We start from the raw sequence: 27,315 nt of genomic DNA on the forward strand, positions 1-27,315 counted from the left end.
GAAACTGATAAACATACCTAGCACTAAGCTAAATATAAAAATAATTTCTGAACTGGCAATAACTAGTTTGCAGTAAAAATGTAAAAAAAATTCCTATTTACAATACATCAAGATTTTAGAAGGCAAAATAAAAAAAATTTAAAAAGCTATGATAGCAGTTTCTACCTAACAGAATTTAAAACAAAAACCATAATGAAAATGAGGGACTTACTATGGATAAAAAGTAACAGAGCAAAAACTTATTCTGGACATACATGTGTTTAGTAATTCAGCCTTGAAATACACAGCAACAACAACAAAAATACAGGGAGAAAAAGATGACATCTTTTTAAGTTAAGGATTTTAAGACACTCCTCTCTTCTTAGGTAGAGCAAAGAGATGAAAGATACGCCAAAATAGGATAACAAAATAACTTTAAATTAAAAGCACACAGAATATCCCTAAAAACTGATCTTAAAATAGACATAGTGAAGCTTTAATAAAATGCAAACAATATTCCACAGGCTGTGCTTCACTCCCCCCCATGCTTTCTGATAATATGCAAAAAAAAAGTATACTTAAAAAAAAAAAAAAAAAGTCATCCAAAGACAGGATACATGAAAGAAGTAACTGACAAACTGGACTTCTTTAAAAATTTCTATTCTGCCAAAGGCAAAGTAAAGAGAATGAAATGACAAGCCACAGACTGGAAGAAAATACCTGCAAAGGATACATCAGATAAAAAAAAAAAAAAAAAAAAAAAAAACTATCCAGAATATTACAAAGACCTCCTTGTTGAACTTAAAACCCAGGGATGCCTAGGTGGCTCAGAGGTTTAGCACCTGCCTTTGGCTCAGGGTGTGAACCCAGGATCCAGAATCGAGTTCTGCATTGGTCTCCCTGAGGGGAGCCTGCTTCTCCCTCTATGTCTCTGCCTCTCTCTCATGAATAAATAAGTAAATCTTGAAATAAATAAATAAATAAATATACAAACAAACTTAAAACCCAGGGGCCCCTGAGTGGCTCGGTGGGTTGTGTCCAAGATGTAATTTGGGCTCAGTTCATGATTGCATGGGTCATGAGATCAAGCCCCAAGTAGGGCTCTACACTCAGTGAGGAGCTTGCTTAGGAGTCTCTACCTCTCCCCCATGCCCACACTTGCACATACTCTCTCTCAAATAAATAATCTTTTAAAAAAAATTAAGAAAAAAAAAAATGAATACGCAACCCAGGGACAGCTGTGCAGCTCAGCTGGTTACGTGACTCTTGATTTTGGCTCAGGTCATGATCTCAGTGTTGTGAGATCAACCCTTGCACTGGACTCTGTGGTGGGTGTGGAGTCTACTTAAGATTCTCTCTCCATCTCTCTGTTCCCCTTCTCACCTCTTTCTCTCCCACTCTAAAAAAAATATGAACAACCCAACTAAGAAATGGTCAAAAGATCTGAACAGATACCTTACCAAAAGACATACAGGTGGTAAATAAGCCTATGACAAGACGCTTAAGATGCTTAACATTGACACCAAAGAACTGCAAATTAAAATTAAATGCCTTTTATTACTGGGGGGGGGGGGATTCAAAATGGGTAGCCACTTTGGAAGACAGTCTTGCAACTTGTCACAAAGCTGCATACATTTATACCATATGATCAAGCAAGCATGCTCAGTGGTTATTTATCCAAATGAGTTCAAAACTTATATCCACACAAAGATCTGCTCACTGATGTTTATAATAGTGTTTTATTCATGGTCAAAACCTGGAAGCAAAATTAAGACGTCTTTCAGTAGGTGAACGGATAAACCATGGCAAGTTCAGACAATGAAACTGTCTGCTATTATTATTACTACTGTATTATTCAGTACCAAAAAAAAAAAGCTATTATGCCATGAGAAAAATGGAGGAAACTATAATGCAACTAAATGAACAAAGCCAGTCTATAGAAACTACATACTGTATAATTCTAACTATGTGATACTCAGGAGAAGGTAAAACAATGCAGACACTAAGAAGATTAGTGCTGGCTTGGGGTGGAGGTAGGGAGAGAGCTGAACAGGTGCAACAAAGAGGATTTTTAGGGTAGTGAAATTATTTTGTACACACTCATGACTATACATGTCATTATTTGTTAAAACTCATAGAATGCATAACCCTGAGAATAAAGTCTAATGTACACTGGACTACAGGATGTAACAAAGCATCAGTATAGGATCATTGACTGATTAGAAATACAACACCCTGGTGGGAGATGTTAATATGGGAGGCTATAAGGGGAGAAGATATTAAGAAACTCCTTACTCAGTGTTCAATTTTGCTGCTACCCTAAAATTGCTCTAAAAAACAGTCTTAGGGCGCCTGGGTGGCTCAGTCAGTTAAATGCCTGCCTTCGTTCTGGCCATACCAGGATTCTAAGATAAGAATCCCACATCAGGCTCCCTGCTCATTCAGCAGGAATCCTACTTCTCCCTCTGCTCCTAGCTTGTGTTCTTGCTCTTTCTCTCTCTCTCAAATAATCAAAATCTTACCAAAAAAAATAAGTCTTAAAAAAAAAATCCCAGATCTAGAAACCAAGAAAAACATACCACCCAATATCCTTTCAATAAAGAAATCAAATGAGGGAAAATAGAAAATATTGGGAACTCAGTGAAATGAAAACCCTCTATGTCAAAATTTAAGCAATACAGTTAAATCAGTACCAAAAAAAAGGTCTAACAGCCATGAGCTAAGTACTCAAGAAGCTGGAAAAAAGGCAAGAGTTATCAAGAAGTAAATAAAGATAGCAAAAATAAACTGAACGGTTACCCCCTCCAAAAGACAGAATAAATAATGGCAATGATAGGATTTCTAACTCTATGCTAAATCATTATTAAACCTCAACAAAACATAAATAATGGGGGAATAGTTCAATAAAATTGGAATAGTTCAATAACCACTAAACAAAATTGACATAGTTATCTAAAATCTCTATGCTCAAAAAGTATTATTAGGTTCAGACAGTTTTTGTTTGTGTTCTAATATTATTCATCATCTATGCAAATTGTTCTAAGGACCAGACAGAGAAAGCTTACTAATCACAGAAAAACCACTTAAATAACAAAGGAATTAAATACACGTATATGTAGACATATACACTCTTAACACACTTAATAACTAGGGTTCACCTTAGTAATGCAAAGATGAGATATCAGAAAATGTATCTGTGTTCTTGCACTTTTAACAGACTATAACAAAAATATCAAATGACCATCTCTGGATAAGAAAAAAAGCATTGGAGAATTTTAAAAATCAAGTTCATGGAGCCCCTCAGTTGGTAAACTATCTGACTCTTGATTTCAGCTGAGGTCACAATCTCAGGGTCCTGAGATCGAGCCCCAAGTCAGGCTTCATGCAGGGCATGGGGCTTAAGATTTTTCTCTCTTCCTCTCCCTCTGCCCCCTGAAAGTACCCTCCTCCTCCACTCTGGCTTGTATGCATACATTACATTCTAAAAATAAATTTAAAAATGAGTGAATGAATAAATAAAGTTCATAATGACTTCTCTCAGCAAATTAGGAACAGAAGTGTTGTATGTGTCCCTTACACTCTAAAAGTAAATAAATATATAAATAAATAAAACAAAGTTCACAATGACCTCTTCTCAGCAAACCAGGAATAGAAATGTCAATTTAATAAAGGTGGTTTATCGGGATCCCTGGGTGGCGCAGCAGTTTAGCGCCTGCCTTTGGCCCAGGGCGTGATCCTGGAGACCCAGGATCGAATCCCACGTCGGGCTCCCGGTGCATGGAGCCTGCTTCTCCCTCTGCCTATGTCTCTGCCTCTTTCTCTCTCTCTCTCTCTCTCTCTGTGACTATCATAAATAAATAAAAATTTAAAAAAATAAAATAAAATAAAGGTGGTTTATCAAAAGGCAACAGTAGAAAAAATAAGATACAGTAAATATATTAAATGGAGAAATTTAATTCATATGCTCTGTAAGAGAGAAAACAAGTTAAAGATGCCAGCTTATCACTGCTGCTGCTCACCATAATACTAGAGGTTTTTTGACTGACACAAAAAGTTGAAAGATTAGATATAGATTAGAAGAAAAAAGAAGTCAAAATTCATTATATAATATACAAAGAACCCCCAAAGCAACAATTCAGCAAACCTCCTGGAAAACATATATAAAAACGATCATAAAGTATAAGATTCAAAACAGCACCAAGTCTTATACAGTATGTATAAACTAACAGAATGAGGAATGGACAAGACTCTAATAGGAAAAATTAGACTTTAATAGACAAAATTTGTCTTTAATAGAAAAAACTGACTACCATGTTCACTGATAAGGCTTAGTATTATAAATATGCCCTCATAAACTACATATTCAATCCAACTCCAGTCAAAATACCAAAAATATGTTTTTGGACAACCCGAAACTGATTAAGAAAAAAAAAATACCATTTACAATTGTACCAAAAATAACACAATACCTAGGGAAAAAAGTAACCGAAGATGTTAAAAGAACTATACAGTGGAAACTAGGATAGTTTCCTAAATGAAATGATCCTAAATGAAAAAAAAATGAAAGACATAAATAAATGGAGAGACATTCTATATTCATGGACCGAAAAAATTAATATTGTTCAAATGTCCATACTACCCAAAGTAATCTATACATTCAATGTTATCCCTATCAAAATTCCAAAGGCACTTTTTTTTTTTTTTTTAAGATTTTAGTTATTTATTCATGAGAGACCCAGAGAGACAGGCAGTGACATAGGCAGAGGGAGGAACAGGCTCCCTCTGGGGAGTCCAATGTCTGACCTGAGCCAAAGGCAGATGCTTAACTGAGCCACCCATGTGCCCCAAAGGCATTTTTCAAAGGAACAGAACACACAATCCCAAAATCTGGATGGAACCGCAAAAAGACTGAATAGCCAAAGCAATCTAAAGAACAAAACTGGAGGGATCATGCTCCTTGCTTTCAAATTATATTACCAAGGTACTATAATCAAAATAGTATAGTACTGGCATAAACCTAGATATATGTAGATCAGGGCTCCCTGGCTGGCTCAGCAGTTTAGCGCCTGCCTTCGGCCCAGGACGTGATCCTAGGGACCCAGGATCGAGTCCCACATCGGGGTCCCTGCATGGAGCCTGCTTCTCCCTCTGCCTGTGTCCCTGCCTCTCTCTCTCTCTCTCTGCTGCTCATGAATAAATAAAATCTTAAAATACATATATATATACATATATATATATGTAGATCAATAAAACAATCAAGATCTTAGAAATAAACTCATGCATAAATGGTTGGTTCATATATGACAAAGGAGGTAAGAATATAAAGGCAGGAAGCCAAATGCAGAAGAATGAAACTAGACTATCTTCATTATGCATAAAAACTAACCCAAAATGGATGTAGGCTTGAATTCATGACCTGAAACCATAAAACTCCCAGGAATAAAGATAAGCAGTAAAAGCTGCTTGACCATTAATTAGTCTTGGCAATGATCTTTACGATCTGATTCCAACAGCAAAGGCAACAAAAACAAAACAAAACAAGTGGACCACATCAAACTACAAAACCTTTTGACACGGGATCCCTGGGTGGCTCAGCGGTTTAGCGCCTGCCTTCGGCCCAGGGCATGATCCTGGAGACCCGGGATCAAGTCCCACATTGGGCTCCCTGCATGGAGCCTGCTTCTCCCTCTGCCTGTGTCTCTGCCTCTCTCTCTCTGTGTGTGTCTCTCTCATGAATAAATAAATAAAATCTTGGGCAGCCCCGGTGGCTCAGCAGTTTAGTGCCGCCTACAGCCAAGGGCCTGATCCTAGGGACCCAGGATTGAGTCCCACGTCAGGCTCCCTGCATGGAGCCTACTTCTCCCTCTGCCTGTGTCTCTGCCTCTCTGTCTCGGTGTCTCTCATGAATAAATAAATAAAATCTTTAAAAAAATAAGATAAATAAAGTCTTAAAAAAAAACCTTTTGACAAAACAATAATCAACAAAATGAAAAAGCAACCTGCTTAATGGAAGAAAAATATCTGCAAATCATGTATATAGAGGGAACCCTGGGTGCCGCAGCAGTTTAGCGCCTGCCTTTGGCCCAGGGCGCAATCCTGGAGACCCGGGATCGAATCCCACGTCAGGCTCCCGGTGCATGGAGCCTGCTTCTCCCTCTGCCTATGTCTCTGCCTCTCTCTCTCTCTCTGTGACTATCATAAATAAATAAATAATTAAAAAAAAAAAAGATTTAAAAAAAAATCATGTATATAGAGTTAATATCCAAAATATATAAAGAGCTCATACAACGCAACAGCAAAAGCCCCCCCAAATAATCTGATAAAAAAACGAGCAAAGCATCCGAATAGACATTTTCCCAGAAAACACATATAGATGGCCAACAGATAGGTGTTAGAATGTGGGGAAAAAGGAAACCTACATGTACTGTTGATGGCAATGTAACTAGTGTAGCCACTATGGAAAATAATATGAAGGCTCCTCAAAAATTTAGAAATAGAACTACCATACAATCCAGCAATTCCACTTCTGGGTATTTAGTCAAAGAAAATGAAAACTTAAAAAGACACATGTAATTTGGGGAATATAAAAAACAGTGAAAGGGAATAAAGGGGAAAGGAGAAAAAATGAGTGGGAAATATCAGAAAGGGAGACAACATGAAAGACTCCTAATTCTGGGAAACGGAACTAGGGGTGGTGGAAGGGGAGGTGGGCGGGGGTTGGGGGTGACTGGGTGATGGGCACTGAGGTGGCACTTGACGGGATGAGCACTGGGTGTTACTCTATATGTTGGCAAACTGAACACCAATAAAAAATAAATTTATAAAAATAAATAAATAAATAAATAAATAAATAAATAAACAGACACATATACCCCCAAGTTCACAGCAGCCTTATTTACAAAAGCCAAGATAGGAAAGGTGTACACACACACACACACACACACACACAGGAATACTATTCAGCTATAAAAAAAGAATAAAATCTTGCCATTTGCAAAACACAGATGGACCTTGAAGGCACTATGTTAAGTGAAGTCAAATGGAGAAAGGTAAGCACCATTTGACCTCCCTTACATATGGAATCTTAAAAACAATGTAAAATCCAAACTTAGATACAAAGAACAGATTGAGGGTGAGGGTTCGAAATGGGTGAAGAGGGTAAATAGGTACATAGTACCAGTTATAAAATAAGTTAACTCATGGAGATATAACACATAGCATAGTAATAACAATAATACTGTGCTGTATATTTCAAAGTTTTGGGGAGTAAATCTTAAAAGTCTTTATCACACGAAAAAAAGATGTGCAACTATGTATGAATAGATGTTAACTAAATTGTGATCATTTCACAGTGTATAGATAACAAGTAATTTTGTACAATCTAAAATGTTATGTTAATTATACCTCAACAAAGAAACAAGTATGAAACATGTAAAGAAAAAAGGAGAAGAGGGGGATCCCTAGGTGGCTCAGCAGTTTGGCGCCTGCCTTTGGCCCAGGGCGCGATCCTGGAGCCCCGGGATCAAGTTCTGCATCAGGCTCCCGCCATTTTTTTGGAGGGGGATACAGGAATTCATACACTAATATGTGAAAATAGCTAAAGCAATAATGAAGAGAGAAACAACGAAGATGTGCCTAAATAAATAAATCTTTAAAAAAAAAGAGAGAAAAGAAAAAAGGAGAAGAAAAAAACCACAAAAACATCTACAAAAAAATTCCGTAAGCTTTTCCCAATATATGCAAATCTTTGGGCATATAACCAAATGAGCACCTGTTAGGAAGGGTGTTATAGGGAGGGGAGTGAAGATGAAGAATAAAGTGGAAAAATATGTGAGGAATCCTCCAAGGATCAAATGACAATGACCATGATCTGAAGAGTTCAAATAACTCAAATTTGTGTACCCAAAATCTAAAAAGAATTAAAGCAAATAGGAAATTTTCAAATACACAGTATTTTTAGATGGGAAAATAGAAGAGTAGAAAATGTGAATTCTTCCAAAATTGAAACGAATTAAATATAATCCCAGAATACCACAATTTTGTCGTTAGTGTGTGTGGGTATATATATATTTACAGATTTTTTTGGAGGGGGATACAGGAATTCATACACTAATATGTAAAAATAGCTAAAGCAATAATGAAGAAACAACAAAGAAGTGTCTTAATAAACTTTTAAAATGATTTATTCATTTATATGAGAGAGAGAGAGAGAGAAAATGCAGGGGAGGGGCAGAAAGAACCCTCAAGCAGACTCCTTGCTGAGCACAGAGTCCGACTTGGGGGCTGGATTCCAGGACCCTGAGATCATGATCTGAGAAGAAATCAAGATTTAGCTGCCTAACTGAGCCGCCCAGATTACTATTAAAGCTGTTTTAATCAGAAAATGTGCAATACTGGAGGAAAAATAAACAAAATAAACATTTTCCATCTCTGGAAAATGTAAAAGAAAATCCAGAAGTAGAAGCCAGAATATGTGTGAATTTGACGTATGATTAAAAAGCTATTTCAGGATCCCTGGGTGGCGCAGCGGTTTGGCGCCTGCCTTTGGCCCAGGGCACGATCCTGGAGACCCAGGATCGAATCCCACGTCAGGCTCCCGGTGCATGGAGCCTGCTTCTCCCTCTGCCTGTTTCTCTGCCTCTCTCTCTCTGTGTCTATCATGAATAAATAAATAAAATCTTTAAAAAAAAAAAAAAAAAAAAGCTATTTCAGGGTGCCTGGGTGGCTCAGTCCATGATCCCAGAGTCCTGGGATGGAGCCCCACTTAGCAAGGAGCCTGCTTATCCCTCTCTCTCTGTGCATCTCCCCACCTGCTCAAGTGTGTGTGCTCACCTTCTCTCTCTCAAATAAATAAAATCTTAAAAAAAAAAAAAAAAAAAGATTATTTCAATTTAGGAAAAAAGGTTTGATAGACAACTGACACAACCAAAACACTAATGGTGGTGGTGGTCCCTTCGAGGTGGAAAAACTTAGGGTGAAATTCACTTTCTTCGTTTTAACTTATGTCTGCTTCTTAATCCCCCAAATGAGCCTGCATTATTTAAATAAACAAACAAAAAACCATGAGCTATCACTAGTGAAAAATATAAATAGGCACTTGTAATGGAAGAACACCACATGGATATTTTATAATTCTTCAACATTTTGTTTAAAAAGATTTTATTTAAAGAGAAAGACAGAGATCCCACATGCGAGCAGGAGAGGGGTAAAGGAGGAGAAGGAGAATCCCAAGTAGACTCCACACCTAGCACAGAGCCCAGGGCTGGATCTCATTACCCTGAGATTATGACCTGAGTAAAGTCCGACACTCAACAGACTGAGCCACCCAGGCGTCCCTAAAACCATTCAACTTTTAAAGCAAAAGATATAAGAAACTTTAAAACATTTAAATACAGTTCACAATTAAAAGTCTTTCCCCTCATATTTAAAATATTAACACATTTATAATCAATTCTTTTTGCAAAAGAATTGCTTTTTGCAATGCAAATTGCAATTGCAATGCAATGCAAATGCTTTTGGCATTTCCTCAACCATAACATGGGGATAATAGCCAACTCTCAGGATTATTTTGATTAAATGAGATTATACATATAAACTCTTCTTTCCAGGGTGCCTGATGGCTCAGTCCATTAGTGACTGACTCCTGACTTCAGCTCAGGTCATGATCTATCTCATGGTGGTGAGATCAATCTCTGCACTGGCTGCATGCTAAGTGTGCAGTCTGCTTAAGATTCCCTCTCTGTGGGACACCTGGGTGGCTCAGTAGTTGAGTGGCTGCCTTTGCCTTGGGTCGTGATCCTGAAATCGAGTCCTGCATTGGGCTCCCCGCCGGGAGTCTGCGTCTCCTTCTGCGTATGTCTTGGACTCTCTCTGTCTCTGTCTCTCATGAATAAATAAGTAAAATCTTTAAAATGATTCTCTTTCTGTCCCTTTGCTCCCCCCAAAACAAGCAAGCAGGCAAACAAAAAACCCTCTTCTTTCCATTGATCTTTAAAAAATTAAAAAATAAACTAAAAAATTACAGAAAACCCTGAGGCCAAAGGGCATGGCTATTATCAGTAAGTAAATAGCCATCTTTAAAGTGAAGCTTTCATCAGGCTTATTTTCCCAAACATCATAAAAACATATGTTCTATTATGTTCTATTAGATGTTCTATTATGAACATCTTACACAGCAACATTAGCAAAAATAACTATTATCTTAAAAATTCAAGTATGGAAAAAAAGAAATGCAGTGTAGCAGTGTATTTCTCCTTTCCTGAGGGGGGAGGGGACCAACTACCACCACCAAGAACAACAACAAGAAAAGCAATTTTGAATACTATGTCTTTCTGACATTAGGGAAGGTATAAACAAAAGTATTTTAAATTTTATGTATTAGAAAGTCTGTATTAGGTTTACAGTAATAAAAGTTACATAAATTTTTATATAGGAGTACCTTCTAATGTAAACCTTATGTGAAAATTATCAGGTTAATTACTGTATACCTATAAGTTCTGTTTCCCTTCTAATTGTACTAAGAGTGGGAAATTCAAATCTTTGTAAAATCTGACCTATATCGGATTCTTTTTTCTTTCATTAAATCCCATCAAAATTAAATTTAAAAAAATTAAATTTTAAGATAGATCATTCAAACCATTTTTCAACCTTTGGCATAGAAAAGAAAGGAAAAAGATTCAAGTTAGCAGATGATCCTTAAAACAGAAATAAGAATCAATGTTGTAGGCTAAAGAAGTATAATGAAATAAATTATGTTCCAGAGGTACTTACTGCACCAGATGCTGTACCTAAAAAATAAAAAAAGGAACAATATTTACAATGTGATAAATCATGCTCTCCCTTGAGTGAACATTTTTAAAGTATTTATTCATACTATTTCTTCCTCCTTATCATGTCACACCAAATACCCTAAGACTGTCCCATAATACGTATATGTTCTCTTTTTTACAAAATAAACATCTACATGCAAAGCATTTTCAGTCTTAAATGGCACTTGGAGCTTTCAACCTACAAACTCACTTGGAGTTAGAGAAATATTCACAATCTTTGCCTTTTGTTTCTCCGCTTGCTATTTTAAGGTGTCTACCTTGACTAATTCCTTTCTCTACTACACTACTGAAATATAATAATGCCACAGGCCTCAGATTCTATGCTTTAGATTTACAGCACCTTCAACTATATAAAGTCCAGACTTGTGGTGTACAATACAATATCCCCTAGCTATCACATATCGCTGTTTAACTTAAAATTTTTAATTAAGATTAAATTAAAAATTTCAGTTCCTCCTTTGCACTAGCCAATTTTAAGTACTCAGTAATCACATATGGCTAATGACTACTATATTGGACAGTATAGATTATAGAACATTTTCTTCATTGCATAAAGGTCTATTAGATAGTACTATCCTAAATTATTATCAATATCCCTTTAGACATAAGGGGAAATGCTCATTAGTCACCAAGGTCAAATGAAGAAGCATTAACTTTAGAAACTAGTAAATTAAAGCTTTGTATAAAAAAGAAAACAAGGGGGATCCCTGGGTGGCTCAGCGGTTTGGCGCCTGCCTTTGGCCCAGGGCATGATCCTGGAGTCCCGGGATCGAGTCCCACATCAGGCTCCCGGCATGGAGCCCGCTTCTCCCTCCTCCTGTCTCTGCCTCTCTCAATCTGTGTCTATCATGAATAAATAAATAAATAAATCTTTAAAAAAAAAAAAAGAAAAAAAAAACAAAAACTATATGTAAAGAGGGAATAAAGTAACAAAACAGAGAACAGTCAAAGAAGCTACTATGGACATCACTGGTAGAACCAAAGCATTTAAAAAGTAATTAAGATATTTTATGAGTCAGTTTCTGACTCAGGATACAAGAAACAAAACACTGGTTACCAAAGAGGGGAGGGCAAAATAGGTAAACAGGATTAAGAGACACAAACTTCCAGTTATAAAATAAGTCAAAGCAATGTAGTGTATGGCATAGCAAATACAGTTAACAATTTGTAATAACTTTGGATGGTGACAGGTAACTAGACTTATTGTGGGGATCATTTTGTAATGTATAAAAATATCAAATCACAATGTTGTACACCCGAAGGTAACGGGATACTGTATGTCAATTATACTTTAATCAAAAAAAAATTTTAGGTAATTTTCCAGGATTATTTAGGGTAATAATCAGCTCTAGATATCTAAATACGCAAAATATTATAGTAGGCATTTCAGAACATCATTTCAGCTTAAAGAAATTTGTGAAACATCTTAAAAAGATCCATTATGACTCATATAAACCTGTAGGAAAGCACATGGTGCATTCTAAATGTTTCAAATCACATTTAAAACAAAAAAAAAAAAGTTTCAGGCATGCCTAGGTAGCTCAGTTAAATGACTCTTGATTTTGGCTCAGGTCATGATGTGAGATTAAGCCCTTTGTAAGACCCCACCCTGGACGTGGAGCCTGCTTGAGATTCTCTTTCTCCCTATCCCTCTGGCCCCTTTCCCTTGCCCTAAAAACCAAAACAAACCAAAACAAAAACAATTTGGCATAACCATGGAATAAAATTCAGCATCTGCAATACCAATTTATCTGGAACATTCTTTACTCATGGAAAACTGAGGCATTACTAATATGTATAAAAGGTACACAAGTCAAAACAGTTACTGATAATTGGTTGATAAAAAAAAATAATAATCACAAGGCTTTCAAATTCCAATGACTATAAGGACAAGCAGGTAACAGAATAGACTATGAAATAGTCCAGAAAGCTAATGAGAGTACATGCTCCATATCCAAAATAAGGAGTTAATATCCAATTCCACAATGTCTGAGTACAAATAATGGACTCAATCAGAATTTTTTTCTTCTTCTTTTTTTTAAAGATTTTATTTACTTATTCATGAAAGACAGGGAGAGACAGAGGCAGGCTCCCTGTGAGGGGCCTGATGCAGGACTCAATCCCAGGATCATGACCTGAGCCAAAGGCAGACACCCAACCACTGAGACACTTAGCTGCCCTCAACCATAAGTATTCATTCAAATATTCTCTACCTACTATGCTGATAAGCACCATTACAAACAATAAATATTCAGATAATCCAGTTTTTCAAGATAAATTCAATCTTTGTGTAAAAAAATAAATCTAATTGTTACATATGGCCCAAGACTTTAAATGTCAGCAACTAATTATTAAATTTAAAACATTGTATGGGCTAAAGTATAACTGTAGACCAAATGTGGTCCCAGAACTCCTGATCTAAAATTATGGTAATTCTTTATGGATTCAATTATGAATACTATCCCTATTTCTCATTACTTAAAAGGACAGAGAAAAAAAAAATCAGGAGCTAATCATAAAGCCCAAGAAGTGACCATGTTTTTATTCCTTGTTATACCAGTATAATAGTTATTGTCCAAATGAAGTCTAATATTTACCACCATGAATGCACATACCTGCTGCTACATCCATATTATTTACTCCTGGCTGTAAGAAAAAAAATGTAATTAGTAATATTCACCTTGTTTAAACTGTATTTTATAGAACTTCCTCAAAAAGCACAAGTATAGTCCTTTTTAATGTATAATTCTCAAGCCACTGACTCAAAGTTTCTCAGTAAGTTTCAGTGGTTTTAGTTCCTTGAGTTCATTTTAAATTGAAAAACATCAATAACCCGGGGCTACTGAAGCACTTTTAAGTGTTTTATTTATATGATTATCGGTTACATATAGATCCACAACCATTTACCCACAATTCTGATACAGAAAAAGCTCTAAAAACCAAGTTTTTTCAACTTTCATACAAACACTCATTACAGAGGCAAAATCTGCTATGAATGACATGAGCTCTTTATTCATCCCATCCCAAAGAGAATATTCTTAAGCTCTGCTACAGAAATACTGTGCTTGAAATTATAAGGCACTATACAAGACCTCAAAGGAAATCTTTATAGGATATACAGAATATACAAAGTATTCTTCTATAACATTAAAACATTTTGAAATATATATTTGGCCTAAAGGTTTTGGGTAAGACATTGCAAACTTACCACCCCAGTGGAATATGCTCATTACAACCACTAGGTTATCAGGTAATAAATAAGTTATGCTATTATGAATATCATAATACTTTACATATTGCTGTATAATCCAGTAAGGGTGATAAGACTGTGAAGGATTATGTAAGCAATGTGCCATCACTCAAGTCTCATGAAATGTAAATTTAGAATAAAATCTTTGATTTCTAAATCTAGGATCTAGTACTAAACCATATTACATCCGTTAATTAACACTCAGCAGAGCAAATGTCTACTCTTTAAGATTAGAACACTACCAGACCAATAAAATGCTTCTGGCTGACAAATTATTACTTCTTAGTATTCTACTCTTGTTTAATATAGAATTAACAATTAAGAATGTGTATATAAGTATACGAATAAATGTGAATGCCTATCATTCAAGAACCTTGAAGGATAACTAAAATCTAGTTTGGGTTAAAAGGGCGTCAGGGGGCAGCGGGGGGGGGGGGGGGGGATGTGGAAATGGCTTGAGCTAAGACATGGAGGTGGAATGAATAAAGTGTATTAGGGAGAGGAACAAGAAGACCCTCCAATAGGAGTAGAGATCAGTATATAGCAATTAAGAACTGTGCTAAATTGGAGCACCGGGGTGGCTCAGGGGTTGAATTACCACTGTAATTTCCACCTTGCATTACATACAGTAATACAGTACTCAAGACAGACTTAGAAAGCTAACAGGATTGCCTGAAAATATATAGATAGTATAGTATTTCATAAATAAAAGTAGTCAAAACATCACAGTAAATAATTATTTTTACTAGATTACCGGTAAGGCAGGCTGCATGGAAGCCTGAGACATATGAGACATCATCATTCCAGGCATTACTGAAGACATCATTCCAGGCATCTAGAATGAAAGTAAAAAAAAGGTTACTAAATAAAACCAAATAGAACTTTATTAATCTATCTGGCTATCAAAGCTAATATGTACAGCTCACGATTTAAACCCAGTGAAAACTATGTAATATCAATAGTATGCTTAGTAAGTGCTTGTTGAATGAATGAAGTATTTTATCAATGAGCTAATATTTAATGTATGTGTAGAGTTAAAATTATTTTAACAAACTTAAAAGTTAGGTTTACACTTACTATGTTATTTCCAATGTGAATTTGACAATATTAATCTTTTAATTTTAACATCACTCATGTTTTTTTTTCTTCCTTCTTTGGAGCAAGACAAAAATTTTTTGTAGTTCTCACCACTGACTATATCTGTATTAAACAAATTTCATAGCAATCTGGCTCTTTAAAAAATTCAAATTTGATCAAAAGTGCTTAAAATTCAACAACCATAAAAAATATGTAAAAAACAAACTTCAGACACATCACCTATGTCCTCTCGTGGAAAGAAAAACTTAATAAAGCACATATGTGAATATCTGAAGAAAATATTAGTCTCCCAATGACTGCCATCTAAATCTATGAATGAATTTTCACTAAGTATAAATAGAAATCATGAAGATTAATATAGGATTTTGACCTAATATTCATCCCTATTAGTACAATCCCACATTATACTTTTGATTTTAATATGAGCAAATCTAAGAAAAACATGAAAGGAAATAAAACTTGTATACAATAATCATAGGTAATGGAATAAGGTAACCAGGTATTCAAGCAGTTTCAAATTAAATGAAAATTGGAGAACTAGAAACAACTGAGAAGCATACTGGTCAAAAGGAACATACAAAGCCCACTAAACACAGATGAGAACACTTGGCACAGTGAATTTTACTATTTGGGAAAGTCCACTCACGAAACAAAACCAGGGTAAAGCACCATTAAAATAAAGTAGCACTTTATTAACAGATTAAAATACAAAGGTTTATTTTGTTCCTTAAAATATTTAATAAATTGCTTAAACATCATGAAACAAGAACTTGACAGGAAACGTTTGACTATTGGAATATATGGTGAAACAGCAGTTGAAAAAAAAAGATACAGAATTTGAAAACAGAAACACAAGTCTCCACCACCCTGACTAAAAGAATTAGAGAATTGATATAGTAAGGGGAAAAACAGCAATCAAATGAGAACTAGGCTTGTCCCCTCTTCTCCCTACTCCCAACAGATACACCCTCACAACTAATTTCACTTTAGGCTTACAGCAAAGTAGGTGTGAATTCTTTAAGATTTTATTTATCAGAGAGAAAGCACTTGGATAAGCAAGGAGAGCAGCAGAGAAAGAGAGAATAGGCTCTCCACCGATCAGGGAGCCAGCCCAATGTGGGGCTCGATCCCAGGACCCTGGGATTGACCTGAGCTCAAGGCAGACATTTAACCGACCAAGCACCCAAGCACCCCACAGGTATGAATTCTTTAAGTACTACATAACTGACTTCTGGGGAGGCATGGTGAGCAACAGAAAGAAACAGCCTCGTATTTAAAATGGCCTATATATAAAATTCAAAGCTGGTAACATATCCATCAACTAGAATTCTAAGCTAAATTGGAAAACTGAACTTTGAAAACTTGAGAAAAAAGCATTTTCTCAGAATAAATAAAAACATAAGAAAAGCGGGGGTAAAATCTCCATCACGCAACAATATTCCCACATAATAGCAGTATAAAATGTAATTTCAAGTTGAAATTACATGAAACTTCGTAAGACAGTGATCAAATCCCACTTAAAAAACAACGGACAAAACCCAAAACCAAAACCACAACCCCTTACAACATAGTAAGAATTGACCAGAACAGGCCAGTGACATTTAAAGCAAACAACCTTTAAAAATCATTAAAGAGCAGAGTTTGATAGAATTCTCTCAATTGTTCTTCCCACATTTCAAATTTTAAAACATCTCAAAAATCTGCCTTTAGCCTAAAAATTGTGGAACTGGTCATAGAATGAGATTTAGGGCACCGGGGATTTTTGTTGTTGTTGCTGTTTTTTAAAAAAAAAACAAAACAGCTGTTTTATCACTTTCTGCTACCAGAGTCACTTAATTTTTAACTAAGAACACCTAAGTTTTTTGCAAATAGACTTTTATAGGTTTCAAATAAAAAGATGATGAAGAGTCAATGTTGATTTTGTAGCAAAAATTGAAGCAGAGGAGACAATGCTCTGGAACACACTCGCCAAACTCCAGTTTTGAGGGAGTCCCACCAGTGCTTCTCTTCATCCAGTCTGAGGACTAACCCCAAAGGGACCACACTTGTCAAGACTGAAGTGTGTCCAAATACCAGGACAATGAAACACTGTGGCATAAAGTCTTCCCCAGATATAAAACCTGGGTCTGGGGGTCTTTGCACCTTTAACTCCCCAAATTCTGAGGTTGGCATTCTCTATTTCAAAATAGAGTTTTACATTTATGGAAATACGTGAATGAGATATCGTGTTAAACAAAAATTTAAGTTCTCCCTAAATATCTCTATAAATTCTGAGGGGTATGAAACCAAAGAACAAAAACATAAATATGGAAAATGCTATATTTTCATGAGAAGTTATTGTAAGAATCGACAAATTAAGAGCTCTTCCAGAGGTCTGAGCATCACCAAAAAACGTGTTTCTCAAAGCCTGAAGAATCTACTTTGTGGAAATGTTATAATTTCCTTTTTTTAATTAATTCTAGGATAAATATAATATGGGGATATAGGTTTCAACCAATCTGAATTCAACAAGGATGCTGTGTTGATTTAGGCCAGTCACTTGACAGCACCATCAATATGAAACCATTGAAAGTTCCTAAGTTTTCCATTATTATTTTAATAACAAACTAATCCAGGTGGCAAGCTAACGAGATCTGTGTTCAAATCCGCAGAAGTGACTTTCCCCTTCCTCTGCCCAATAATCAAAGTTGAGGCATTCAAAAGTTATTTTGTCATCCCTCCCAGCATGGTAGGTTTACTTCTTGCTTCACGTTGAAGGGAATAGACCCTTGGTCTCCCAGTTTTATCTGCAGAGTATTTTAGACTTCTCATTAGGTTTTTTTTCTTCTCACTAAGGGCACACAATATAATGGAGTGTCTTATCACTGATGACATCATAAGTTCAATGAAAATGAGTCCTTGGTTCCAAATAGTTAAAGGAACAAATTCTTAACATAGTTGCTACAATGATGCCACTATAAATTCCAATTGCCACATCACTCTTAAAGCTACAAAGTGTTAATCCATATAAGCTTAATGAGAAGCACACTATAAAATCAAAGCCATGTAGAGCTTTAGAAATTTCCATTTAAGCTACTCTGGCAAATATATTGTTACAAATTTTTAGGAAACAGGAGAAAATGGGAAAGATAAAAACACATGTAAGACAAAAGCTAAACTGTCTAAAATACAATATATTTGAATTTTACAGACACTTTGGCAGTTTTTAAAACCAAAAAAAAAAAAAAAAAATTCAGCTATACCGTTTGGTAAATTTCATTCCTAAATGGCCAACCATTTGTATATGTGTACTACCTAAAAATTTTTCAATGTGTACTTCTGTTCTTTTAATGATATTAAGCTCAATTATCAAGATGCCTTCAGAAGAAATACAGGTATCGATAAAAAACAAGTAGAAACTAGAAAGCACTGCACAGTTGGCTCATTCTTAGTATCTCAATTTAGAAAGTTCCTAACGTTAGATAAGACAAGCCTGCTTCACTTTTCATTATTTTTAAAACTAAAGGTAAAGTAATAAAAGCAATTGTTAATTCTACAACACATTATATTGTAAAAAACATAAAACTAAATTAGCCTAATTCTTTCACGGTATCAAAACAAAAGTGAAAATCTTCACACAGTGAAAATCTTTCACACTTCAAAAGTTCTTTTCTTCATAATTATTTCCTGAAGTTTTTCCTGCTGGAAAGAAATCACACAAACTAAGCATCTTGTGTTTAAATATGAACTTTTAAATTTGGTTGATTTTTAAAAACCATTCTTTCTGCAAATCTTAAGTTGCAAATTATCTAAAAAGTCGGATTCTTGCCTAACTTGGTTCCTTTTAATATGTTTAAGTCAAATTCCACAAATACACAGAAGCTATTAAGTCTAGTATTTAAAAACCACTTTTACATCACTAACTTACCTTATGAATGAATGCCAACCCTCTTCAGACTCAGAAGGATCAAATTCAGTTAAGGTATATCAACTTCTCAAAGTTACATACAAAGACAGTGATAGCAATAATTCCTTCTAACACAGATTAAGTATTACAATCATATTTCCTGAAACCATAAAAAAAAAAAACTATATGCAAAAGAACAAGTTAATAGTTTAAATTATTAATGATACTTAGCCCATTGCCTCTTAGTAAACCCCCAATTTTTTAAATGAGGAAGAAAATATAAAGAGAAACAGACTCAAAAACTTAAATATAAATAAAAACTATCATTTTAATAAATTAATTTTAATTTTTAAAAAACTCAACGTAGGGATCCCTGGGTGGCACAGCGGTTTGGCGCCTGCCTTTGGCCCAGGGCGCGATCCTGGAGACCCGGGATCGAATCCCACATCGGGCTCCCGGTGCATGGACCCTGCTTCTCCCTCTGCCTGTGTCTCTGCCTCTCTCTCTCTCTGTGTGTGACTATCATAAATAAATTAAAAAAAAGAAAAAAGAAAAAACTCAACGTATTAGGGATATATATACAAACAGTGATGTCTCAAGTCACACAGAATTAGACTTTAAAACTTCCTCTAAAGAGTCGTCTAAGCCTTCTTTTGAATGTAAGCCCTCTAGGACACAAGTATGGAGGGACATAAGACTGTCAATATCCCCTACTCCGAGTCCTTTAAGCTAGATTCAGTTTTAGATCTATTTAAATCATTATATGTTGTTTATATGAAACTCAGCTTTTTAGTTTCTTCTCACTATCAGGAACCTTTAGAACAAGGAGCATGTCTCATTTATGTACATATTACCAGGGTACAGGACAGATACATGGACGTAGCAGAAACTCAAATGCTTCGAAGAGACAATTTTATGACCAGTTCTTGTTTCCACATAGACGAAAAAATTTTCTATTGTATTTAATATATCCTAATAAATATGTAATAACCTTGAAATTACTGAAAAATCACCTTTCCGAGGAATAACCATTGTCTTGTAGCACATGGCCAAGGAAACTATACCAAAGCCCATGTTTTTGGACAGAAACTTAATGCTCATTCATTAATCAAAAGATAAAGTCTTAACCCAAACAGAAGATCAGGTCCTAATGAGTAAAATTATATTTGTATTGTAGTGAGAACTTTGTAAGTCTAAGATAAACAAGTTTTAAGGGGGGAAAAAAAAAATCAAAGCTGTAGATAAAGCAAACTATATTTCAACTCAGAACAGTCCTCTCTTGCTGACATGTTTAGTCCTTCAAAACATATAGCTACCAGCATCACTCAGATCTGGAAAAGACTCAGATTTCCACTTTAAGTACACGGTATCAAGTAAAAAAGAAGCAATTAGAAGCAGTTTTTCCTTAAAGCCCATTATGCAAAACACCATTATCTTTAGTACTACCAGTACTACAATTAACTTTTCTTTAATAAGAGGAATGTCTAATTACTTCTAGAGAAAGAAAAGAAATATAAAAGATTCATCTCCATAAAACTTCCAAATGTCTACAAATATCATGACAGCCAAATCACAGCAGTTACAAGATAAAAAAAAGTAAAGTTCAGCCAGGCACGTGAGGGAATACCAGGCATAGGAGGGAATAAGGTACGTATCAGTGTAAGATATATACATTTTTCTCTTTTTTTTAAGATTTTATTTATTTATTCATGAGTGACAGAGAGAGAGGCAGAGACACAGGCAAAGGGAAAAGCAGCTCCCTGCAGGGAGCCCGATGTGGGACTTGATCCAGGGACTCCAGCATCACGCCCTGGGCTGAAGGCAGGCGCTTAACCGCTGAGCCACCCCAGGGATCCCCGTTTTTCATCTTAACACCACAGCCAAGAGACTTAAATGCCTACCGACTAAAAGTAATATGAAGGTATAGAAAAAGTAAGAATGAAAGACCAACAACTTCTAGACAAGACAGTAATCTACTCACTCCAAAAATCATTGCAACTTAGCCTTATCATCTCTAGTTAAAAAACAAATACCCCAGTAGAGAGCTATGGGATATACTCAGGTACCTTTACTAGCTACTGATTCAGTTTTATGAGGATTTTAAGTCACATCATCAACATTTCTAACAAACCCAATTAAAAATCAACCTGTTAAGCTGTTGAGATTTGTTCTCTTTCCTTTTTAATCCTGTTACTTAATGAATACATTCACTGCACTCTTTAAATGCTTCATCATACCTGTTAATACTAATTTCGATGTTGCCTCTTCCTCCTAAAGACCAGACTAAATTGAAAAACAGCTTCAATACAATATTTCTCACAAAATGGTAATTCCATGCGACATTAATTCCATGCAATGTGCTAGACAAAGCAAAATAAACATGTAACGGGGGGGAGGGGGGGGGGGGGAAGGGGAGCCTGGGGAAGTGGAGGAGGGGAAGATGGCTAAAAAAAGCCCCACAATCAAGAAACACTGAGAAAAATAGTTTTAAAAGGCTTCTGCAAGACTTCCCAGCAGCTTTAGGAAACACTGTGTCCTGTGAATCTCAAAGGAGAGGAGTACACTCCATTCTTCCACACTTACATTGTCTTCTAACATCTCTCCAAATACTCTCCATACTCAGAAACATTACTCTAGCTAAAGTTTTTAAATAGATGAGTTCATATGTAACTGAAATGCTACCTAAAAAAAAAAATAGTATCATTAGTAAATCTATCAACATCTAACTATATACACAGCCGAGAAGTTATACAAGCACCTAGGTCTGGGTCGATCTATTTTTTAAAAAATACTTGCCTGGGTAACATAAATGCACACAGAAAGTTACTGAGATTCAAGATTTTTTTTTTTTTTTTTTTTTTTTTTGAGATTCAAGATTATGAACAAATAACCTAATGGGAAAAAAGCCTTTTTGTCACTTACTAATGCCCAATTCAATGGCATGGATTCTGTAAATGCCCAAAATAAAGGTCACTTAAAAGTAACAGGAACAAATTAACTGGTCAAAATCAGTCAGATAAATCTAAGATACCAACACTTTGGATTTCTCTGGAAGGCCTATATTCCAAATCATCATTTTCCCTGAGGGTATGCAAAACTTTGTGGTAAAACTTCTTTAAAAAAGACCATCACTAAAATCAAACAGATAGAAACATAGTTGTCTATTATTTAAAAATAAATGGAAATACGTACTTTTGCTTTATTCACCAAAAAATATTATTTTATCTTCCATTTTTATCAAATGAAAAAACTAGAGAGACAAACACTAAAAATAAGAATTAAGTTGTAACAGTGTAAAGTCACAAGTAACCACTGAAAATAGTCACATGTAACATCTATCTTCATGGCCTATAATGTGGGAAAGAATATGTTTTTGTTTCATTCATTCAACAAGTATTTTACTGAGCATCCATGCTGTGCTGAGAACTGTGCTCAGCACCTGTGGACTTCTTAAAAAGTACAAAACATAGGCCCTGCCCTCTAAGAGCTTACAGTCTATTACATGCTGGAAAGAGCAAATACACCATAAAACAAAAATAAATCCCAAATAAGTGCAACAGAGTTACAGGCAAATTACATAGGATTTTATTTTAATAATTTGAAGGGAAAGTGTATGTTGGGCAAAGTTATTGCTGAGGATCTCCGGAGGAAGGCAAAACTTGAAATGGTAGAACTTAGGTAAGTAAAGGAAAGTTCATGGTGGCAGTGAGCTGTGGACAGGAGGACACGAACAGCATGAGTTCAGTCATGAACTGATACAATCACTCAAGATAGAGAAAACAGCCTGGGTTCAAATTAGGGAGCGAGAAGGCATGCAGCTCAGACTCATGCACTAAGTTGGACCTGGGAGATTCTTGAAAGTTATAAAGTGTGGAATTTAGACATTAGACCATAGGTACAGAAAAGCACTGGAGGCTCTTGGGCAAGGAGACAACATGCTGAACTCTAAAAGAATCTGAGGGGGGAGGCCTGAAGCAAGAAAACCAGCTCAAAACTTGTCAAGAGTATCCTGGGCATGGCAGTATATACTACTTGGGTCCAGATGGCAGCAGGAATAGACTCAAGATCTGTTAAAGCCTGCCTTACTCAATGTAAGAACAAGAAAATCAAACTCATTTGTGAAAAGCATTCATTTACAAACTTACTGAACAAAGGCAAAAAGAGTACTGAATAATTAGAATTAGGGAGGCATTACTAAAGAATTTTGTTTTTATGTACATATCAACCCATAAAATCTCATACATATCACCTACTCTTCTCATCAAATGACCTGAATTGAAGCATAGGTTGTTAGAGCTGAAAGAGACCTTACGGCTTTTACTCCACTTTTCTCATTAAAAGAAAAATTAAAAATGAAAAAAACAAAGAGCCAACTAGGAGGACTTTCTTAGGATTTTAGTGAGGGCAAAATCACCTGTGATAAAGGTAGGACTTGCATGTCCTTTGTGTAGAAAGTACAACAAAAATTTGTAAGAGGTGAGAACATTTTAAAAGAAAAACATTACTGACCATATAAGTGGAAAATGGCCTCACATACAATCACATCTTAAGGCAAATCTCTACTGCAAATTTTTGAGTATTCCCACCAAGTAGGGAAAATATTACTAACGGTTTTTTTAACCAGTGATAAAGCATTATTTAATTTCCATATTAAAGTCCATGCAACTTTCACAGTCCCTTCCAACTATAAGAGTGTATAATCCTGTAAAACCAGGACAACTTTCCCATATGAAGTTAACGTACAGTAAGAAGCAAATGTAACCTATGTTATAGATAATTGAGATGAAATCTCTTTTTCAGTAGTAACAGATTCAACCTGAATTCTATAAAGGGCACTGTAGTCAATCTCCTGAATAAGTACAAAAAAAAAAAAAACCTTCAGAAAACCTAGTACTCTTTTAACCTAAATAACTTTTTCATTTGAAAAATTATGACTTCTGGCTCCTAAAGGTTGTTAATTCTGTCCAGTCTGCATATTATTTTACAAACAAGTTTTAAAATTTCCTGTTGTGCCCATATAACATTCCAAACACCAGAAGCACTTAGCGAGTAAGACTAGCACCAATTTTCATTTTCGGCTGGTCCCAGAATGAGATAGTAATGTGAAGTAGGCAACATACATGAAGGTTCCATCACCCTCAGGACCAAACTCTAAAAAATTTGTAAACTGACTTTTTAACTTTTTAAAATTGAACAGCAGAACCCTACCAACTTTGTGTCCCTGCACTGAACTGTGTCATTCACAGGCACCCTGCTGTCTCTCATGAACTTCTGACCATTAACACCTCTGAGTGAGTAGTCGTGAAAAAGATCCACTGTGCTGTCAACTTTTATTTTTAAGGTAGTTATTTACAGAGCTTTAAATTAGAATTCTAGATTACTTGAGTATTTAAATTATCCATGCCCTCCCAGTCTGTTACGAAAGCTCAAATAAAGAATTACTTTTACCAAGATTTGGGCCCCATTTAAGTTAAGAGATTAAGAAGACAAAAGAAGTATATAATTTTAAGGAAAAACAGTGGGGATTCTCTTGGGACCCTAAGAGCTGGACCCTTAAGTCGTTCATTCATTCTCCTAACAGGAGCTGACAGGGAGAGAGAGACTTTTAAACATCTAAATAGGTATACTTAAAGGTACATGGCATACACTGGTCTAGAAAAAAAAGAAGAAAATCTCAAGGTAAAATTAAGAGTATTTGAATGGATGTGTACCAAATATCAAGTAACCTTACTAGGAAGATGATCACTAATACAGCTAAAGAGAAAGGGCCATAAAACAAACTGTGACCAGCTTATGCCAATGAAATACACAAAAGTACTTAAAAAAAATAAATAAAATCTGCATTGTACTAGAAATGACTAGCTGGTGTCTTGGTTTGGTAGTGCAATAGCACCATTACAGCAAGGGTAAGCAGGTCAATCCCTTGCAAAACTTACCTTGATTGGCCCAATGGAAACAGAAGGCCCCAGAAAAGAGAGAAGCATCTGGCAGTAGCAAATTGTTTTATTTTATCTTTCTGTGGAAAGAAACTAATTTTAAATAAGAACCAGAGCATTTAAAGAATAAATATTTTTTAAAGCTCATTATCTAGTTAGAGCAGCTCTACTAAGAAAACCAGAAGAGCTCCTTGCTGCTTAGAGATGGAAAGAAACAGAAGAGGAATCAGAGTTGTTTCTCCATCATCTAAGGGAGTTTTAAAACTTGTGTTATTCCAGAACAACAGAATAAATGGTTCTTTTATTATTAAAAAAAAAAAAAAAAAAAACACTCAACTCCTACAGGCAGAATCTTTTGGGCCTGGTGTCTTTGAATATAGATTTTTATCAAAATTAAGGGCTATATTTCAAATTAAAAAGAAGAAAATCACTTGACATTAAGCCCTTCTACTCCTAAGGTTAAAAGAGAAAAGACACAAAGTAAGCTCCTTTCTCCACCACAATTTCACCAATAACTTAAAATATCAAGGCTTAACTGATTATCAACACAAACAGTATTAATTAGCAGAAAGACCATACCTAATTGACTGGCTTTCCAAAATATTTTACTAGCCTAAATTTTTGATGATTTATTGAGATACTCAAATGGAAAGAACTCAGCCACCAAAGAAAGAGTCTATGTATTACAGAACCTGACAGGGAGCATGAAATTATTCATGGTAACTGAACCTGTTACCTTTCTTGGATGCTTCTCTAGGAACTCAGTTCTACTGAATTCACTGAGTCAGCATTGAAACCTTTTGTTCCAAATCACTCCCACAAAATGTCCATTTACATTTATGCTGGAGATGAAAGGGACAGCTCAAAAGCAGGAGTGCAGAAGCAATGAGCATTTAAAACAAAACAAAAACCAAACAGTGTAAGTGGAAAATGAACCCCCTATATGGCACTATCCTATGAAGAATCAAATCAGAGTAGAACCTCCCTGCTCTACCCCCACCGAGTGCGCGCGCACGCGCGCGCACACACACACACACACACACACACACGAGGAAATTATTTCAGGAATAAACTTTACTCTAAGGTAAAGGCCTAAGCAATTGCTATTTTTAGATTCTATGCATCTACGTGGTCCATAGACATAAAATACGTTGACCTATAAAATAATAATCACTCTTCAAACATTTAACTTCAATTGACATACTCGGAAAAATAAAGTCATGACGCTAAAAAGACTACATAAACAGCTACTTAAAAAGAGAACTCTTAGTTCTGCTGTGGTAGAAAATAAATCTTTAAAACAGAAGGCTTTTTCCTTACTTTCAAAATTTGATTAGACTTAGCATTTGACTTATTCGACAATATTATTTTGGCATAGACTAATCCTTAAATAACTGCAAGTATTGACCCAGGTTTTGAAAATCTTGACACAACGATAACCGAAGACAAAACGAAACAGGAGCATCCTTACTTGTCCCATTGGCGGCCCTCCCATAGGGGGCATCATTTGCGGCATCATTCCGTGAGGTACAGGAGGCATGTTGGCTCTCTGGCCCATGGGGTGCATGCCCATCGGGGCATAATGCATGCCAGGGTGGCCCATCTGGAAAACAAGGGACACGTGAGAGCGAGCAAGGGACGATGAACGCTTCTCAAAAAACTGATCGCACAAGCCGGCTACGCGCACAGAGTGGCTCAGCGTCAGGCCAACTGGGACCCCATCACCGGGTTGCCTCGTACTTTGTTTTCTTAAACAAAATGCACCTCCCACCGGAACTTACACGGGCTCGCCACCGGCCGAATCGCAAAGTAATCGGAGAAAAAATTAAAATAATCACTGGGCAAAGAGAACACAGATTTCATTTCCGCAGCAGGCCGCTGCAGCGCGTTAACAGCCGGCGCCGCGCAGGAGCAGGTCCGGGGAGCCACGACTTTGTTGTTCCTCACGGGTACGAGGTAGCCAGCGCCCGAACAGGGGCCGTTCCCGGGCCGGCTCCACGCTGACTTCACGCTTTGACGCGAGGGTTCGCCGACTTCCCCGTGAGGAGCGCGGCCTCCGGGAGAGGCGAGCGAGGCCAGGGTCCCCAAGGACGCCCGACGCCGAGCGCGGGTGCGTCCCGCAGAACCCGCACCGCAGAGCACGCTCCTCGGCTCAGGGAGGACCCTCCCCGGGGCGGCCCGGAGCCCGGCGCAGGCCGCTCACTCCCCTGAGGAAGCCCTCCGCGGGCGGGGGCGCGGGCGCGGGCGGGGGCCGGCCCGGCTCTCCGGGGCTCCCCCGCCCGAGGCCCGAGGCCCGAGGCCCAGCGCCGCCGCCGCCGCCGCCGCCGCCCAGGCCGA

The 27,315-nt window shown here is 36.5% G+C and overlaps 1 protein-coding gene across 7 annotated transcripts in view; it reads right to left on the reverse strand.

Annotated features, from left to right (window-relative positions):
- Positions 1–27,315, reverse strand: part of PRPF40A (pre-mRNA processing factor 40 homolog A) — a 59,421-nt gene that overhangs the window by 31,233 nt on the left and 873 nt on the right. For 5 of the 7 annotated variants that reach the window (XM_049097120.1, XM_025468989.3, XM_025468990.3 and 2 more), the window contains 4 exons: positions 26,450–26,581; positions 14,813–14,893; positions 13,424–13,454; positions 10,750–10,766 (listed from right to left, as the gene is read on the reverse strand). In XM_049097120.1, coding sequence (XP_048953077.1) covers positions 10,750–10,766; positions 13,424–13,454; positions 14,813–14,893; positions 26,450–26,581 — 261 coding nt within the window. Of the gene's footprint in view, positions 1–6,967; positions 6,987–10,749; positions 10,767–13,423; positions 13,455–14,812; positions 14,894–26,449; positions 26,582–26,759; positions 26,996–27,315 lie in introns of those variants that run through there. The other 2 variants (XM_025468996.3, XM_025468999.3) reach the window with 2 other exon arrangements.

Source organism: Canis lupus, chromosome 19, assembly GCF_003254725.2.
Source record: "Canis lupus dingo isolate Sandy chromosome 19, ASM325472v2, whole genome shotgun sequence".
Taxonomy (NCBI): domain Eukaryota; kingdom Metazoa; phylum Chordata; class Mammalia; order Carnivora; family Canidae; genus Canis; species Canis lupus.